At 41.4% G+C, this 21,157-nt stretch overlaps 1 protein-coding gene across 1 annotated transcript in view; it reads right to left on the reverse strand.

Annotated features, from left to right (window-relative positions):
• LOC108413919 (zeta-sarcoglycan) overlaps positions 1-21,157 on the reverse strand; it is a 345,220-nt gene that overhangs the window by 70,367 nt on the left and 253,696 nt on the right. The window contains exon 4 of the mRNA XM_037532888.1: positions 16,547-16,634. Within this exon, the coding sequence (XP_037388785.1) occupies positions 16,547-16,634 (88 nt within the window). The remainder of the gene's footprint in view (positions 1-16,546; positions 16,635-21,157) is intronic.

A 21,157-nucleotide genomic window follows, 5' to 3' on the forward strand; every position in this document is an offset into this window, starting at 1 on the left:
TCTTCATAACAAGCACAAAAAAATCACTAGTAGCATGCAAATGTCTTGCTAGCTAGCTAGCTAACTTTCCCGTTCCACCTTAAATAGTCCAGCAGTTCTGACACCTGAAGCACCAGAATGTAACTGTTGCTCCATTTAAGGTGGAACGGGAAAATTTGAATGAGAAGCTGGTGAATATCTGACCTCAGCTTCATATCACTGAAGAATTAGGGGGGGTGATAATAAATAACTGCCCCCCTCTTTAAAGGCTTATGATCCCTAAATGTAACTAAAGCCCAGCAGTGAGGAGCTGAACTTTCCCCTCCTCTGCTGTCCCTGCAGACGGGCCGGGTCGCCTACAGAGCAGCGCTAGTCACTCTTAATGAAGTGATGTGTTTGTTTTTTTGCCCAGTTTGAGGGTCCCATTTTGTAGGGCAATATTTCAACAGCTACCCCTTGTTACTCTGTTTCAAAGAAGAAATGGGATTGGGCCCAAGTCAGGCAAATGCGCTCGGCCCTGGAATCCCACGCCATGAAGCTCCCGACGCACAGTTTTTGTGCTGATGTTGATGCCAGAGGATGTTTGGAACTCAAGTTACTGAGTCAGCAGAGCGCTGACAACTTTTACTCACTATGCTCTTCAGAACTTGGCGACCCGCTCCGTAACTTTAAGTGGTCTGACACTGAGCTGCTGTGGTTCTCAAACTCTTCTACTTTTCAATAATACCACTCACAGTTTACCATGGAACATCTAGGAGGGAAGAAAGTTCACAACCTGACTGATTGCAACGGTGGCCTCCTATTATAGAATCGCGCTTGAATTCAGTGAGTTGTTTGGAACGACCCATTCACCAAGTGTTTGTAAAGGCAGACTGGATGGCTAAGTGTTTGACTTTATACACCTGTGGGATTGGACTGAATGAAACACTTGAATTGAAAGACTAAGAGGTGTTTTCCAATACTTTTTGTGCTCTATCGCTTTAAGATCAAATATAACAAAGCCAACTCACTGTCATTACAGTTGAATAGCTTGATAACCTCTTGTGATATCAATATAGATTCCAGCAGATCCAATAATTGAGTGAGGGCAGAGATTATTAGTTTTTTATACACTAGTTTCATTTTTCATAACTGGTGTAACTGAGTAGTCGAGGACACCCAATTAACTCTTCAGTGCTTCTGATAGATCCTTACTAAAGAGGCAATGATGGAAGTTCAAAATGCAACATTTTCTGACTTCCTTCTGTTTGCTGTTGTATTCTGTTCCCGCATTTTCTCTCCTGCACCCAACAAATCCCCAGCTGGACCTTTTCCTCTGCGCATAACCGACTTTTTTAAAAACTTTCATCACAACATCAACTCTTCACTTGAGCCTTTACAAGTAATGTAGGCGTCGATTGAGTGCTGAAAGTTTAAAGGCATACATTGGAAAGCAGTATTACGGAAAGCACTTCTGCAGCAGAAGTGATGTGAATTGCAACTCTTTTCAGATCGAGTCAGATCAGTCGGCTGAGTGACAAGCGCCAACACTTTCAGCTGCATTTCTTTAAACCAGCCAAAGTTACTGAGATTATTATGTAAGATTTTTAGGCAATGATTTCTCCCTAATTTAGTCATTCCCTCTGGCTGGATAAGGCTCCCTCAAATGAGGACAGCTAGGGCTCCAAGTGGTGCAACCATCCAAGCATTGGCCCTGTCATCAGTTCAATTCCTGATGATGCTACAGCCATCCGTGGCCTGGAGTCCTAGAGACCACAATTGACTTTGCTCTCTCTGGGTGGGTAGGATGGCCCACCTCTCCCCCATATCACTCAACGCAATGCTATTCAGCCCAGATGTCCGTTGGCTGACACAACAGATCTGGCAGTTGGCGCTTTCCTCCAAGTGCGTTCAGCTGTTACAGGTCTTGGAGGAAGCCTGTGCTTGCCTAGTGTTGATAGCATCATGTGATTGGAGGAGGCCTAACTATCAGGTGGAATTGGAGACAGCTAAATTAGGGAGATAATTGGGTAAAATTGGGCTAGCAAGTTGTGAGGGTAAAGGCTAGCATATGCTTCCTCTGAGGCATATGAAGCTCCACCATGTTTTCAAACTGACACTAATGCAACGTCAATGGACGTCCAGCATACTTGGAGAAGAATGCTAACTGCTAGTTCTGCTATGTCAGCTAGATGCCGGTGTTGGCTAGCATTGCGCCAATGGGGAAAGAGGAAGAAAGAGAGTGAGCACAGAAGGCCTACTCATATTTAACGCAGTGGAACCTTCACATCAGGTCTTTCTCAAGTAGTAGAAATGATATTTAGAATTTTCTTTGTAAGTGCTGCAGCGTAGTTTCCAGACATATTTTTGTGATGCCATAAAATCACAGTAACATAAAGAACTGTGTTTAATTGTAAGGGACAAAGAGGGACTGTAAAACAGTCCTGTAGTCATGTATTAAGATGCAAAATAAAATGCAAAAAAAGTAGGATAAGGGGGGAAAAAGGAGTCCTTTTCAATTTATAGGCCCTTGAAGGCATTCATAGAAGGCTAAGCAGCAAAAAAACACTTGAAACTAGTATAGCAAGTGCTAAGCCGTGTAGCGGAGGTGCAATGGTGAGTGACGGCGAGTGTAAACTTGGAGTCATGTCTCATTAGCAGCTTTCACCGAGCTCCACTGACTCGTCTGATAAAGCAGGCTGGATTTCATTCCCAATCACGGGTGCTCCAGCGCACGGACATCAAGCTCCAAGTGCTCAATCACTTAGCTGGTGATTGTCCTTAGCGGAAGCGCTCTGGACGTCTATACTTCTTATTAGGACAAGGACACTTACTATTTCTCGAAGAGTTTCCACGCCATTACAGTACGCTCATCTCCTCAAACCTATTCAAGTGAGTTACATGATAAATGATATGCAGGGAATATTAATGAGGCACTCTCCAATATTAATTGATACAGATTTATCCTTTACGGAAACTGAAGATTGGTGCTTAACAACTGCTGTGAGGTTGGTAGTTTCCATGCGAGAAGGTGAGAACTGACATTGCCGAACAGCAGCAGTGAATGGAAACAAAAAACAGACCCAAACAGAAGTTTGAATGCCTATAATGTTTTTTGGAAGTGAAATTAATTTAATATACAATGATCAGGCCTAACATTCTGACCACCTCCTTGTGGAAAGTTAATGCTTGGAATTTCCTTGGTTTTGACTTAGTTTCAAGCTATGAAATGGGAACAAACATGGATGCCTCCACAAGCTAGCAAGCTAAAGTTGACTTTAACATACCTTCGAAAACAGTGACCTTTATACTCAATGTAGAGGTTTAACCAATCATCCTATCTGTATGTTGAGTGATGTGAAGCAAATGATACTGTAATCTTATTGAAAGGTAGAGATGTGCTACATCTACTGTTGATGTTGTTAGCAGTCATGTTGATATGACGTGCAATAATGAACTGGGAAGACCATCCCAACATTACGGGTAGCAATTCCCAGTTGGTTTTTCTTAGTCGGAGGTCAGATGTAGGCCAGATAAACCTATAAAAATGGTCAAAGGTATGTTATCATAGCTAAAAATAGTAGTAGCAGGCAAGTTCGCACTTCATTTCTCTCCATGGTTATTATCCATAGATAATTGTATATCATACAGTCTCAGAAAACACAATTAAATCTGTTAGATATTACTGAACATTTTCAGTGTCTGAAGTTTTGCTAAAACATCTACAAGTGTGTGTGTGTGTGTGTGTGTGTGTGTGTGTGTCTGAAAATGAAAGGAAACTGATGTGTGTTTGTGCCATGGTGTCAGTTAGAGTGACTACAGCTCTACAACATTCAACTTTCTATGAACGGGTTCCGTTTAAGAGCAGTATAGTAGCTAAACGCTGCTTCTCCATGTTTAGTGTTCACCTTCAGCAGGACTACTTCCTAATAATCTGAGAGTTCTGCTTGGTTCATATCACTGCAGCATAACAGAGATATAAGCTCTTCCTACACCATTAAGTAATATACACTCACTGGCCACTTTATTAGGTATTCAATTGCCTGCTAACACAAATAGTTAATCAGCCAATCAAGTGGCCACAACTCAATGCATTTAGGCATGTAGAGGTGGTCAAGACAACTTGCTGAAGTGCAGACCGAGCATCAGAACGGTGAAGAAAGGGGATTTAAGGGACTTTAAACGTGGCGTGGTTGTTCGTGTCAGACAGGCTGGTCTGAGTATTTCAGAAACTGCTGGTCTACTGGGATTTTCACACACAACCATCTCTTTGGTTTACAGAGAACGGTCCAAAAAAGAGGAAATATCCTGTGAGCGGTCAGTTGTGTAGATGAAAATGCCTTGTTGATGTGAGAGGTCAGAGGAGAATGGGCTGGTTCCAGATGATAGAAAGGCAACAGGAACTCAAATAACCAACCAAATTCTCTGAGGAACGTTTCCAACACCTTGTTGAAAGTCTGCCATGAAGAATTAAGGCATTTCTGAAGACAAAAGTGGTCCAACCTTTTACTAGCAAGGTGTACCTAATAAAGTGGCTGGTGCGTGTATAGAGCAATAACAATATCATAAAGTCTATTCTGTAACAGACTGGTAGCCAGTGTGAAGATTTAAGAATGGGGGTGTTGTGTTCCCTTCTTTTACTCCTATTGAGAATCTGGCAGCTGCATTTTAAATTATTTGTAGCTGTTTGTTTGTCCTTTTTGGGAGTCCAGTTAGGAGACCAGGAGTCCAGTGATCAATCCTGCTAGAAAAAAAGGCATGGATGAGTTTCTCCAGGTTTGCTTTAGTCAGAAAATTCCAAATCTTTTTGATGTTCTTAATGTGATAAAATGCTGCTTTGACATGTCTGCTAAATCTTATACCCATTCACAGTTACATACTAATTCTTTAGATTATAGGGTTCTCCAGTCTAGATAGGCAGCTAGTCTGTGCCTTTCATTGCTATTCCCGAATAAATTAATTAGTTTAATCTTTATTCAACTGCAAAAAGTTTGGTCCCATGCAGTTAGTGATGTGCTCAGGGCAATCACAAAGTGAGTCAAGGGGACTATAGTTGCCTTGGGGAGAAGGCCAAGTAGATCTGAGTATCATCTGCATAGCTGTAGTAAAATAGCCCCTTGGCTAGTATGTAGCCAAGAGGAAGCATGTATAAATTAAATACGAGGTGCCTAAGAATTGACCCTTGAGGGACACCACAGTTCACTGGAATCCTGTCAGAAACACTATTTTCTATTTTGACACAACAGTCCTTTCCTTTCAGGTATGAACTGAACAATTTTAGGACAGTTCATGAGAGACCAACCCAGTTCTCAAGTCTATGCATGAGAATTTTATGGTCAGTGGCATCAAAGGCAGCACTGAGATCAAGCAGCAGTAGAACAGACATTTGTCTAGAGTCTGCATTTCAACGGAAGTCAATAATAACCATAATTAAAGAAGTGTGTATTGTTTGACTGACATTTGTCTAGATAGCTATTTAAGGACAGAACGTATTTCAATGAAAGGGTTGAAATTTTGAATTTTTAAGACAGGTTTCACAACTCCACTGTTGGGAAAACACCCAACATGAGTAAAGTGTTTACTATCTAAAGTATTTCCACTCCTATGGAGTGAAACACATTCTTAAAAAAGTTGGTTAGTAACATGTCAAGACTACATGTGGATTATTTGAGATGAATCACTATATCAATTAGAATTTTATTATTATTAGCACTAAACTGGGACATTTTACCATGTTATCTTTCGGTAATAATTGAGTGAAAATTGTCTCTTTGGTTTATTAATGGCTTGCTTGATATTATGGCTTATGGTGCAACAATGCACATACACTGAGTATATCTCTTATTTGATATTAGTTCAGAGGCCATATATGTAAATGACATAGTTGTAAATATTGCAAATGTTATTGTTGATAAGGCTGGAGAAAAATGATAACTTTGCACATTATTGTGCTGTGATAAAGCAGACTATCTTTTAAGATTCCCTTGTGAATTTGAAACTTGGTTTTAAGCCATCTGCATTCAGCCTTTCTACATTCTCTCTTTTGGAGATGAACTGCAGTAGCATTCCTGCATGGTGATTTTTATCTGCATTTAACAGAATCAGATTGTTTGCATGGCACAGAGCATATTATACTGTGTATATAGCTGTGTTATCTTTTATAAGCCTTTTCAGAAAGCAAAAGTGTCTGGTCTTGATATCTAGTGAGGTCCATATTTCAAAGAAAACACAGTAATGATCTGACAAAGTGACATCCTTAACAGTAAGTGATATGTTGAGACCCTTTGAGATAACCACATCCAGTTTGACCTTAACAGTGTATGTTAAAGCAATAACAACACCAACAATAACAAAATGATCCAAATCAATGGAAATAAAACATAATATATTTGGAAATTCATCAATAAAATTAGCATTGCACTTCAGTGGCTAGTGGACAATTACTATTAATATTCTTGGCGGCCCATTCAGAACCAGACTATGATACTCAAAGAAGGTGAAATCACCCAAAGAGAATTGATAGCATTGGAAAGAGTCATCACAGAGAGCTGACTAAATGAATATGGTTTCAATACGACATTCATTTAACCATGTTTCTGTTCATAAAATCATAAAACGAAGTCCATGAGCTGAAATAAAATAGTTAATCAAATCTTGTTTGTGAGAGAGCTAATATTAAGAAGAGCTATCATAGTAATCTGAGCTTTTTGCTCCAGAAGCTGAGACTCAAATTTTACATACTGCAGACTGGATGCATTCACATTATCTGATATGCATTCCCTGTTCTTTCTGTTTCTGATAAGTACTGAAATGGGAAAGAATACAGGAACATGGGTTCCAAGCTTGGTTTGAAAACATGTACTGCTGACATCATCACTGGAGCAGCATGGGCCCAAAATGCATCATTTTGCCAGATGATGAGTGACATCTTCCCTTTCAGTGAAGGAGGGTGGGTGAAGCTCCTGCTGATTATGAGATAGAGAGCGAAGCTGTCTTTCTATTGGTTAAGAAGCTTGTCTCTTTCTTTGAGGTGCTACAGGTGTTGGGGGAAGTCTGTTTTAATAGTTTGTCAATTTAGCTAAGCTTTAGCGTGGCAGCTTTATATGACTCCTACATTGGTGATTGTGATGGGAGGAGGAGGGGTGTTAGATCCCTGAGGCAGTAGATGAGACTGGAGGAGGAACTGAGCTGAGGACTGGCTGACAGGTAAAGTGACGGCCTCTTCCCAACTGATACCAGGTTCTCCCTAACTGGTGGGAGGTTCATGTGGGGTGAGGATATGTTGGGGATGGAGGATGTTGTGAATTATTCATGCGGTTTGGTGTCTCCAGCAGCTGATACTGATCATCATCACGGCTGTCATTCAGCAATTGCAGCTCCATCAAGGCATTCTCAATGGAGGAGGGTTTTTGGCTCCGTCAGGTGATTCTTAGTGGGGGGAAGATGTTGTGGCTACATCAGAGCATTCTCAGGATGTTGTGGTTCTGGAGTACATTGGGTAGTAGTGCTGATGTTTCCCTACCAATGGGGGTGGATAGGTTGTACACAGAAAAAAATGAGGTTCTCTGTCAGAACTTTGACACCACTCTTGTGGTGTGCAGCCTTTAGAACATTTCGCTTCTGCCTGCAGGCAGATTCTCACTGATAAATGACTGCATGTTAAGCTTCCTGAGTGTGTTGAAAAGATAGCTAAAGTCACAATGACTTTTTATGCCATTAACAAAGTAATTTCCAACAGCAATGGTGTCTGCTGTGGCTGCAGACCAGGGTCCCGTGGCTCTACCAGGGCACTCTGACCAGCTGACACTTTTGGTTCTTTCTGCATTATATTCACTGCCTTTAGGAGACTCAGTGAGGTCTTGTAAAAGGTCATATCTATTCTGTAAATGGAGTGACTGAGACTGATACTCTGCTCTGGCTTTGTGCTGTGATTTCTGAACAGCAGCTTTAGAATTAGCATGATGGGCTGTGCTAGCAGAAATTGAAGATGAGACTACAGAGCTTTGGGTTTAGGGCCAATGTGAACTTCTGCCATTATGTCATCCATCGCCCATTTCTGCCAGCTGTACTCACATTATAGTGGCTCCTTCCATGTGTTCCGCTGGCCCAGCTCTGTGTGACTCCACTGACTGCTGCCTTGTTAAGCCCTCGGCCCACTGTCTGCTGCCACTCCCACTCCACTACTCCCACACTCTGCTTCTTGTTTGGTGCTGGAATGCCAGTCCTTAAACTCTTATAACAAGCTCTAAAAATTTGCTTCCAAAACTGTCATTTTTATATATGTCTGTAACAATCCTGGCCACAAATGTGCTCAGAAACCTTAAGAGACATTTTGTAAGTTTTGTCTTTGGTAGCCAGCAGGAACTTTTCTAATTTCTGTGTCTATAGAAGTGCTGCAAAAAGTACAAGAAGCAAGAACAAAATCCCACTTTTGGCCTTATAGTACTCTTGACCTTTCTATCTGTATGTATAACAAGCTCAGATGCTGTAGCTCGAAAAACACATGAAAAACTTAAATAAAAATAAAGAGAAAAAATTAAAGATAGTAGAGCAAAGCAGAGAATCATCTGATCGACAGTATGGCAGTTTGGCATTCAGCTACATGGTGCTCAGCTCTACAGCATTCAGCCTCGAAAGCGCTTAGCTCTACAGCATTCAGCTCTACAGTGCTTAGCTCTACAGTACTCAGCTCTACATTGTTCAGCTCTACAGCGCTCAGCTCTACAGTGTTCAGCCCTACAGTGCTCAGCTCTGCAGCGTTCAGCCCTACGTTGTTCAGCTCTACGTTGTTCAGCTCTACAGCGCTCAGCTCTACATTGTTCAGCTCTACATTTTTCAGCTCTAGAGCACTCAGCTCTACGTTTGTTCAGCTCTACACCGCTCAGCTCTACATTTTTCAGCTCTACAGCGCTCAGCGCTACATTGGTGAGCTCTACAGTGTTCAGCTCCAGAGCGCTTAGCTCTAGAGCACTCAGCTCTAGAGCGCTCAGCTCTACAGCGCTCAGCTCTACAGCACTCAGCTCTACAGTGTTCAGCTCTACAGTGCTCAGCTCTAGATTGTTCAGCTCTACAGCACTCAGCTCTGCAGCGCTCAGCTCTACAGCGCTCAGCTGTACATTGTTCAGCTCTACATTGTTCAGGTCTAGAGCGCTCAGCTCTACATTCTTCAGCTCTACAGCGCTCAGCTCTACCGTGCTCAGCTCTATATTGTTCAGCTCTACAGCACTCAGCTCTACATTTTTCAGCTCTACAGAGCTCAGCTCTACATTGTTCAGCTCTACAGCACTCAGCCCTACACTGTTCAGCTCTACAGAGCTCAGTTCTACAGTGTTCAGCTCTACAGCTCTCAGCTCTACATTGTTCAGCTCTATATTCTTCAGCTCTACAGCGCTCAGCTCTACAGTGCTCAGCTCTACAGCTTTCAGGTCTACATTCTTCAGCTCTACAGCGCTCAGCTCTATATTGTTCAGCTCTACAGCGTTCAGGTCTACATTGTTCAGCTCTACAGCGTTCAGGTCTACATTGTTCAGCTCTACAGCGCTCAGCTCTACAGCGCTCAGCTCTACATTGTTCAGCTCTAGAGGGCTCAGCTCTACAGCACTCAGCTGTACATTGTTCAGCTCTACATTGTTCAGGTCTAGAGCGCTCAGCTCTACATTCTTCAGCTCTACAGCGCTCAGCTCTACCGTGCTCAGCTCTATATTGTTCAGCTCTACAGCGCTCAGCTCTACATTCTTCAGCTCTACAGAGCTCAGCTCTACATTGTTCAGCTCTACAGCACTCAGCTCTACATTGTTCAGCTCTACAGAGCTCAGCTCTACAGTGTTCAGCTCTACAGCTCTCAGCTCTACATTGTTCAGCTCTACATTCTTCAGCTCTACAGCGTTCAGCTCTACAGCGTTCAGCTCTACAGTGCTCAGCTCTACAGCGCTCAGCTCTACAGCGCTCAGCTCTACAGTTTTTAGCTACGGCCATAAACATCAAATGCTGATGCAACGCTAAGAAACAGAGTTGCTGTAAACATGAGAACATTTCAGTGATGAAAATCTCAACCCTTTCACACAAACACTCAGTTTTTATAAAGATTACACATAATTTATATTACTGTCCATGAGAGAGACACAGCGAAAGAAACAAAGAATAGAAGGAAAAAAAGAAAGAAAGAAGAGACACAAACATCTATTTCATTATACTTTCTTATACACTTTCTGTCCCTCTTTCTTCTTGTCCACCTTTCTCTCACTTTCTCCCTTTTATGCTCTCTCTTTCTCTTCATGTTTTTCCCCATCTGTGTTCCCTCTCTGCCTCTGTCGCCTCTTCTACTGTCTCTCTTCCTTTTTTCGCTTTCTCTTTTTCTTCCTTCCTTTCTGTAGTCTCTTTTCTTCTCTTTCTTCTTTATTTCTCTTGTTTCTCTCTCTCCTGTCATTCTTTTATCTCTCCTATCTTCTCACTCTCATCCTCTATTCATTTTCTGCCCCTCTTCTCTCACTGTTTTCCTCTCTCTCTTTAGTCTTTTATCTCTTCTGCCTCTCCCTCTGTTCTCTCTTTCTCCAACACTCTCTGTCTCTCTCTCTCTCTCTGTCTCTCTGTATTAGTATTGGGGAGTTCTCTACAGTAGGTTTCTGTACAGTGCTCTGTATCACTCAAATGAGCTGAATGATGAAACACTGTTTTCTGCACGACAATTACATAACCGACCTGCTGATGAGTCATCGCCATACACACACACACACACACACACACACACACACACACACACACACACACACACACACACACACACACACACACTCTCACACTTGCCTTTCCAATTCACTAAAACACTCCGTCATCGACTCTGAAACACGAGCCTCAAAGTCACTTTCTGAGTTGGCAGCCCCTTGTCGCCGCATCATCGCCGTCACACACACCTCCCCTGCCTCGTCCTCACTGTCCTGACGCTTTCACCAAAACGCATTTTGGCCCCTCACAGCTGTCTTTTTCTTTTTTCCCTTCCTCCTCCTTCCTGTCCATAATGAAATCGTCACACGGAAAGCCTTTCATTACGCGGGCGGTTGTTACAGAAATGAAAAAGTCAATAACAGGCGACAGCGTCCTGATCCGCCCTCTGTCAGCTGCCTTTTCAAGAGAATGGAGGGATAGACAGATAGAGAGAAGAGGAAGGAAATAAAAGGAGCTAAATGAAGGAATACATTTTCAAAATTAGTCCCAGGTACAGGGTTAAAGGGGCCAGCATTAAGACCATATCCATAATTGCAAACATGATTCCTACAGTGATCTCTGTAGTTGGAACGTCGTCTGCTGAAGATGCATCTTGAAGGTGGGAGGAGCTTTTGAAAAAGTCCAGCTGTGTAATTGTTTTCTAATTGTCATTACAATGAATTAACAACACACGTCTCATCAGCGAAGACAACAAACTAAAACGCATTGTTAACAATAAAGGTAGCAAGCTAGCTACCTGGTTGTCTAGATAGCTTACCTCATCAGTGAAAACATGAACTCATGAATTCCGTTAAACCGATGAGGATAAAGTATATCCTGGCCATCTTAACTAAGCTGGTTGACCAGCATGACCAGCTTGACTAAGTCCATTGACCACTACGATCAAACTTGTTGACCAAGCATAACTAGCTTCGAATAAACTGGTCAACCAGCATAACCAAGGACGACCAGCATGACCAACTTGAAAAAGCTCTTTGAACAGCATTGCCAAGCTGGTCAGTGAATATAAACAGCTATGACCAGCTATGACAAGTTTGCTGAACTGCATGACTAAACTGGTCCACCAGTACAACCAGCTTGATCAAACTTGTTGACCAGTATGACCAAACTGGTTGACTAGCTTGACAAGCTCATTGATTAGCATGACCAAACTGGTCAACTATTGTGACTAGTGTGACCGAACTGGTTGACCAACATGACGAATCGTGACCAGCTTGATCAAGTTCTTTGACTAGGATGGCCAAGCTGGTCAACCAGCATCTCCAAGCATGACCAGCTTGTCCATACTCATTGACCAGTATGGCCATGGGAGTCAATTACCATGCCCAAGCTTGTTAACTAGTATGACCATTTTGATCAAGCTAGTCAATGAGCTTGGTCAAGCTGGTCATACTGGTTGGTGTAGTGTTGCAGGTAACACCTCTGCCTTCTACGCTGTAGACTGGGATTCAATCCCCTGCCTGGGTAAGCCCCCTACACTATACCAATAAGACTCCTTGGGCAAGACTCCTAACACCACTGTCACCTGCCTGTGAAAAAGGATCAAATTGTAAGTCGCTCTGGATAAGAGCGTCAGCCAAATGCCATAAATGTAAATGGTTTACAAGTTTGGGCATGGTAATTGACAGAATGACCAGCATGATAAAATATGTGTTGATCAACATGAACAAGCATGACCAGCATATCCAAACTGACCAAGTGTGTTGACCAGAATCATCAAACTGGTTGACAAAGTGTTTCTAATAAAGAGGTCAGTGAGTGGAAGTACAAGGTCACTGTTTCTGATAAAGTGGCCAGTGAGAGGACATTCAAGGCCGAGGGGTTCTGACAGAGTGGAGAGTGAGTTTATATCTCTGGACTACAACCCTTTGCTCTCGTCCATACAAGGTCAACCCTGAGCCTGGAGACAGGAGAGCATTACAGCTCCATTACCTGACTGCAGGTAATGGAGTCACACTCCTGACACATTAACCCCTCTGTCACCCACAATGCACTACAGAATCACTCATATGAACATATGGGGCGGATTACAGAGATGCACCTCACTTTCCTGAGGCAATCAGAATACACAGCCAGACACAGGACAGGCTGCTCGGAGATTAATGTCACTGAGAGGCAGTTCAGGGACAGAGAGAGAGAGAGAGAGAGAGAGAGAGAGAGAGAGAGAGAGAGAGAGAGAGAGAGAGAGAGAGAGAGAGAGAAAGAGAGACAAGAAAAAGTTATCATTAGGGGTCCAAGCACTAAAGAGTGAACCTGAAACACTGCACACTCCTCTACAGCTGAGGCTGCAATTAATGTTAATCTCTCTTTCTATACATGATTTTCATCATGTAAACATACTCTGAACATGAAAATCACATGATTTCTAATTTTCACCACTGATGACCAGTGAGAGCAATAATAATCCAATTTTTCCAATGAAATACTCAAAAGTAATAATGAACTGCCATTATTTAGACATGTGACTAATCGTGATTGACCACACAAAATAATGCATTTACATTACATGCAATTTATCATGGCTAATCTCACACAATAATTAATCGCGATTAATCATGACTGGCTATATGAAATAATGAGAAATCATGATTGACCAGATACAATAATGCGATTTTCCATGATTGTTTATGCAAAATAATACATTTATTTGCTACTAGCTGTAGAAAATTAAGGGATTCTTTGGCACTAACTAGCCAAACTAGACTGATCAATCATGAGTGCTGTTAAATTATGTATTTGATCATGACTGGCTACACAAAATTAGGATAATAATTGTGATTAATTGTAAATATTTACATAAAAATAAAGTGACTAATTGCCGTTATTAGATGAAATAACAGAAAACAATGTGATTAAACATTAACTACACAACAACAATGAGATGAGTAGAAATTTGCTACCCAAAAATGTTATTATTAATCACCATTACATGCATATAAATTATGCGATTAATTGCTATTAACTGCACAGATTAACTTGAAATTTACTACACGTAATGTGATTCATCATTTTCATCATTATGTTGCCCTGCATCAATGTTTTATTTCCCACGCCTTGCTAAGTCATAGCCATGCATTAGGATCTCATTCCCACATCTTACCAAGTCATGGCCATTCATTAAGATTTCATTCCGACACCTTACTAAGTCATAGCCATGCATTAGTATCTTGTTCCCATGCATTATTTAGTCATGGCCAAGCATTAGGATCTTGTTCCCATGCCTTACTAAGTCATGAATAAGCATTGAAATCTCGTTCCCATGCCTTATTAAGCCATGGATATGTATGAAAATCTCGTTCCCATACCTTACTAGGTCGTGGCCACATATTAAGGTCTTGTTCCTACGCCTTACTTAATTGTGGCCGTGCATTAGGATCTCGTTCCCATGCATTACTAAGTCATGGCCACACATTAAGATCTCGTTCCCTTGCCTTACTAAATCATGGCCGTGCATTAGGATCTTGTTCCTATGCCTTAGTAAGTCATAGTCATACATTAGGATCTCATTCCTATGCCTTACTAAGTCATGGCCACACATTAAGATCTCGTTCCCTTGCCTTACTAAATCATGGCCATGCATTAGGATCTTGTTCCTATGCCTTAGTAAGTCATAGTCATACATTAGGATCTCATTCCTATGCCTTACTAAGTCATGACCATGCAGGATCTTGTTTCCATGCCTTGCTAAGTTGTGGCCATGATCAAATTATCTTGTTCCCAAGCCTTACTAAGTTGTGGCCACACGTTAATTTTATTTATACAGGATGCCAGCAGACAATGTCAAAGCCAAACTACAACATGTTAATGTTTTCTTCCAGTGAAACCGTGACGGGTTCAGCTACTTTAGCTTTAAACGCTTATCATTCCAATAAATTCCCTTTCATAGACTGAGAATGGCACTTAAACAGTGATATGAGCGGAAGTGTAAATGCTGCGAGTTTCAGGGTCGCGATATGTTCCACACTGAAGACTCTGTGAGGAAGACAGCATTTCTTGCCTCTCTCAGCTTGGTGAAAGCAGCGAGCGCAGTGTTTTCTGAGTGAACATCAAAGAGGCAGTTACTGCAGACAGCTTCAGCCACGGAGCTAAAGCGCGCATTGTTGTATTAAAATTGCTTTGCTCGTGGCGATGTACGTAATTACAGGCTGTGAGAAACACAGCTCGGCGAGGGACACAGTACACACACACACACACACACACACACACACACACACACACACACACGTAGAGCAGCGCGGCGCCAACAGACGAGTTTTCACTTTGATGTGTGAGCAATGTGAATAAACTACAGTCCACCATGATGCTCCTTTCAAACAGAGCCATAGCTAATACAAAACAACAAGCACTTTACTGTCCTCCCAGAGAGAGAGAGAGAAAGATAATGAGCAAGAAGTGGAGAGAGAAAGAAAGTGAAAGAAAAAGAAAGCAAATGCCTACACTTGCTAAGTTGGACAATGAGAAACTGTAGAACAGACTCGGTTTATATCACAATACCTACATTTAGAGTCAGTTATTCATTCAGCCTAATGAGAAACTGTAGAACGGACTCGGTTTATATCACAATACCTACATTTAGAGTCGGTTATTCATTCAGCCTAATGAGAAACTGTAGAACGGACTCAGTTTATATCACAATACCTACATTTAGAGTCGGTTATTCATTCAGTCTAATGAGAAACTGTAGAACGGACTCGGTTTATATCACAATACCTACATTTAGAGCCGGTTATTCATTCAGCCTAATGAGAAACTATAGAACAGACTCGGTTTATATCACAATACCTACATTTTGAGTTGGTTATTCATTCAGTCTAATGAGAAACTGTAGAACAGACTCGGTTTATATCACAATACCTACATTTAGAGTCGGTTATTCATTCAGCCTAATGAGAAACTGTAGAACGGACTCGGTTTATATCACAATACCTACATTTAGAGACGGTTATTCATTCAGCCTAATGAGAAACTGTAGAACAGACTCTGTTTATATCACAATACCTACATTTAGAGTCGGTTATTCATTCAGCCTAATGAGAAACTGTAGAACAGACTCTGTTTATATCACAATACCTACATTTAGAGACGGTTATTCATTCAGCCTAATGAGAAACTGTAGAACAGACTCTGTTTATATCACAATACCTACATTTAGAGTCGGTTATTCATTCAGTCTAATGAGAAACTGTAGAACAGACTCTGTTTATATCACAATACCTACATTTAGAGTCAGTTATTCATTCAGCCTAATGAGAAACTGTAGAACAGACTCGGTTTATATCACAATACCTACATTTAGAGTCGGTTATTCATTCAGCCTAATGAGAAACTGTAGAACAGACTCACTTTTATGACCACCATAAACCAGTGGCTTAGACCAACATTCATTCCACTAACATTGTTTTATCTGCTACACAAATATTTATTTTATTCATTTTTTCCTCTAAACTCTGCAGTTGATGTTCTGAAATAGCTCACATTGATGTTAATTGGTTGGATAGCTAATATAGTACCTCACAATGCTAGCTTATAGCATTTCACAAGCTGTAAAAATGAACTAAGGATAACAGACAGATTCAGTAAAACAAGGTGTTGTTTTGGCCCAATCTGAGTGAAAGTGGGCCAAAAACCTTTTTGATAATTTTTCAATTCACAAATTATTGAGTGGTCCTCAAGACCAACGGCACCTCCACATGTGGGTCCTGAGGTTTGGGAATCCCTGATCACAGCTACGTTAGGTTTGTGTTTGTTTCAAATTGGTTAGCTAATATGGCTGTTCTTTTAGTATTTAAATGAATAAATGAAAGAATTGATTGAAATTCTTTGCTGTATAGCCAAATGATTAGGACTGCATGTGTCCCTCACTCACCCACTGTGAGCTGTCCGGTCAGCTGTCCGAGGTCGTTCCGTGCGTTCACCGTTACGTTCCGATCTGACTGGAGGATCAGTGGACTGTCCTATATCACACACAGCAGAGAAAGAAGGAACGAGAGATGAATACAGATATGCAGATATTGGATGAAAAGAGAAAGAAAATAGATCATAACGCAAACATACTGAGAGAGGGAGAGAATCAAAGAGGGGAGCGTTAACTGCAGTGAGCTCTGTCTTTTTGATTTGCTCTTTGGTGCTTGGACCCCTAATGATAACTCTGTCTATATATATATATATATATATATATATATATATATATATATATACACAATGCATATATAACGCAAATGGGGCAAATTATTATTACATATAGCTACTCACATTCACATTACATGCAAGTTCTATTGTTAAATAGAGTATTGTCATTAATATTATTGTTATATACAGTAAGACTCTATATAGTGTGATACCTGTCTTTTTGACAGGACACACAGCTCTGTATGACTGATGAGCAGAAACACTCTGTGTGTGAGCTGTACCCTTTAAAAGGAACAGTAATGTATGGAGTGTATACATCACAGGCCCGTCTGTGTGTGCGCGTGGGGGACGACGTTTGCAGGGTTATCTCTGAAATGTCACAGCTCATCGATCCCCAGCGTCCATCATATATTTTCGAGCAGGGCTGTTTTGGACCAGTCATGGCCACACTTGGCACTAACTCTGAATAATTATCTCTCATTGCTGTCAGTCACTTTGCTCTGTTATTCACACTCTTGTCCAATTACCCCCAGTCCGAGCTCTCAGCTGATCATACAGCCAGGCTTAAAGTCAAGGTCAATCGTTTTTTGGGTTTTTTTTCTTTGGGTTATTTTTGTATTTTCTGCCCTGATATACAGTCATTGGTCACTTTATAAGAAACCCCTCTCCTCTAGCTAATTACTTAGAGACTGTAGCTTATCTAATGATGCACAACATGGCTATCTAACCTAATCTTAAGTCCTGATGTGGCTGCAGGTCTTCTTTACAAAATAGCAGGAGCACATGTGCAGTAGAAAGTGGGTGTTTCTAATAAAGTGGCCAGTTAGTGGAAGTACAAGGTGGTTGTTTCTAATAAAGTGGCCAGTTAGTTGAAGTACAAGGTGGGTGTTTCTAATAAAGTGGCCAGTTAGTAGAAGTACTACAACTTTTCATCAAATTCAAATCATAACGGAAAACCTTAAACACAAATGTGGTATGGACTAAAAGGTCAATTTAACACTTTGCGCACATTTTCTCTATTTGTCTCAAAGGTTTATGAGCAAGAAATAACTCAGCATGCTTTTGATATCTCCAGTAATAGCTGTGAGTTGTCTTGGTGAGCAGACTCCCTCTGCTGTGCGAGCAAAGCTAACAGGAATGTTGGATTAAAGGACAAATCTGTCTCTTCAAATCGGCCAAATTGAGAAGCAGCAGACTTTTACAAATCCAATTCGAAGGAGGGCCGAGAGGAGCGTTGGACGTATCAACCGCATTCAGGGAAAACAAATGGGTAAGAAATGAGATTAAATGTTCTGAACAATATTGTCTCTCATCAAATCTCATCTCTCCATGCCAACGGCGTTAAACACCTAGTGCCAGGGATGCCGGTGCCTTTCCATAAGTGCTGGGATCAGCCATAGACATCTGCACTGCTGAGAAGCAATGACGGAAATCACATTTACACTTTCCCCTCAATTAGCCCAAATACAGTCCATCAGACAGCGCCACTGCTTCAGCTTTCACACTGGAGCATTGACGCTAATGTAGCAAATAAGGAATGGAAGCCTATCTGTTAGCTTCTTAGCGTCGTTAGCATGCCGTAGTCGTCACTCAGACCAAATAGTTCAGTAATCTCTAAATGATTGTGCTTTCCAAAATTATGACACACTGACAGATTTGTAAACGTAGACAAAGTTCAGTCTTTAATAGGGCTGCGACTGGTTTTAGCTGTGCTAGCATGCCTTCGCTACAAAGCTAAATGAGCCTCGTGTCGTGAACTCCAGTGTCCAAGTCATGACGCATAGCCAATTTTTACATTTGTCCACACTTTGTCCATTTTTGGAAACACCCATCTAGAAATCTGATATTTGCCAATATGTGGATTTCAAATTAATGATATATATTAGCATATATGGATTTCCCATACACTCAACATATGTCACATTTATATTTACAGTGTTTGGCAGACGCTCTTACCCAGAGTGACCTACAATTTGATCATTTCTACACAGGAAGGTGAAGGCGGTGTTAGGAGTCTTGCCCAAGGACTCTTATTGGTGTAGTGTAGGGTGGTTACCCAGGTGGGGATTGAACCCCAGTCTACAGTGTAGAGGGCAGATGTGTTACCCACTACACTAACCAACCTCTGCATATGGACATATATCTGATATATATGCCAGGTTACATTCCAACTTATACTTGGACCATATGTCAACATATCACTGCTGTTGGAACAAAACCCCTTACCTCCGGTTTTTGTTACTTTTCAGTTTTTGACATTTCTTTGAAAATGTCTGTTTGCCTTTACACTGTGTGCACATTTCATGGTGAATGGACTCAAAGAAACGGCCCAAAGTTACTTAATAAACATCTGGTTCCACTGACTTGCATTGAAAGTGAACTAAGGTTTTTCCTTAGTTGCCGTTTTGGAGATTTAAAATTTTTTTTTAGCTAAATATAAACATATATGTGTAACATGTGTATGTGTGTATTTAAGAATATAAAAGAGACTATTATTCTTATATGGATGTATATATTATCTGGCTGCATGTCATACAGTATAAGGTTTTGGAGTGCATGTGGTGCTGGAGTATTTCATTTAGACATGACTGAGCCTTTATGAGATTTCTGCCTACATTTCCATATGGGCAGTATATCAGCATCAGAAACCACATGATCAATTCTGTCCGAGATTACTTCAAGGGAAACTCTCCCCACAGTGAAGAATGTAACCGTTGCTATTGCTGTTCTAAACAACCGACTTGTGCTGCTTTAGAGTTAAAGACTAGGAAGAATAACCTTTCTAATGTCAGAAGAAATTTTGAAAAACTACAGCTGCTTTAAAGTGGATTTTGACGAGTTCTCCAGTGTGTTTTGTTGTTTATTAGCTACTGAATTTAGAAGGACAGAAGATAGTGTATGCTCCTGCAAGCTGAATATCTTATTATTGATTTTTATTGTTGAATATCTTATTGCTGTCTTATTATTTCTCAAAAAGCACAACCCGACCCAGTGTTTGAATTAACATCCACTCAGACTTTTACTGCTCAATGCCAGCAAAACACTCAATACCAGCAAAACCCAGACAATGTAATCCAGCCCAAGTTCTCAGAGCTCTCCCCTCCTTCAATCAGGCTTCCCTCATGCTACCACCACCATGTTGAAAGCATGGCCCAAAGTCCATCGATCCATCCATTTTCTTCGCCATCAGGGTCGCGGGGGGTGCTGGACCCTATCCCAGCAGTCTTCAGGCGAAAGGCAGGATACACCCTGGACAGGTCACCAGTCCATCGCAGGGCAGACAGACAGTCACTCATACACTCACACCCAGGGGTAATTTAGCACGTCCAATTGGCCTGACCGCATGTCTTTGGACTGTGGGAGGAAACCGGAGAACCCGGAGGAAACCCACACAGACACGGGGAGAACATGCAAACTCCACACAGAGAGGACCCCAGTCGCCCGGCTGGGGAATCAAACCCAGGCCCTCCTTGCTGTGAGGCAACAACGCTACCCACCACGCCACCGTGCCGCCCAAAGTCCGCCCAAAGTCACAAACACTTATTGCAGCCGAAAAACTGTGGTATCTTCAAACTACCTCAGAATATGAAGACAAGTAAAAATGTGTCCCTTGTGTCAATTTAGCGCTGAATAAAGACAAAAATCACTATTTTCTTCATGGTTTTGACGACCGAGGGAAGAGTTACACTAGTGCTAGCTTGGTTTTATTAAGCTTTTTTATTAACCTGTAGCTCAGTGGCTACCAGGCAGGATTTCCAGAGGTTCTGTGAAGTATTTGTGTCATGCATGCTGGGTATTGTAGTAAGATATTGATGAACAATATTGAAAATGCTGAAATCTGTGAAACCTGGCTTAGAGAGAGTATGTAAGCCAAATTAACCACTCATTTGCTTGAAACTCAGCCACAGCAGTTGCAAGTGTCTCAACTTCATAAAAAGTTTCACGAAACAGCCAATCAAAGCGGCAGTGCCGCATCACATGATCACGTCGATCAACATACTTCAATGTGACTGATTTCACCGAGTCGACAGAGAAGAAAATAAAACAGAAGACGAATTATTGGTCCCAACCTTCAACCCCTCACAACTCTCTACCCACTCATAATGCAATGGTCCGTTCTGAGCCAGGACAACAAACGTGAGGTTATAACTAGCTAGGTAATGGTTAAAAATCTCTGTTTGTGGAGGGATTTCTTCCTTTAGCCTGCTATTATCATGAAATCATGTTGCCAGATGATTGCAGGGCAACCCAGATAGATAGATGAAAAATAAATATAGATATGCAAAAAAGAAAAAAGAATGGCAGCTGGGAAAATTAGGCAATGATAAAAAAAAATGCTGCAAATATG

The sequence above is a fragment of the Pygocentrus nattereri genome, chromosome 22 (assembly GCF_015220715.1).
Source record: "Pygocentrus nattereri isolate fPygNat1 chromosome 22, fPygNat1.pri, whole genome shotgun sequence".
Taxonomy (NCBI): Eukaryota; Metazoa; Chordata; class Actinopteri; order Characiformes; family Serrasalmidae; genus Pygocentrus; species Pygocentrus nattereri.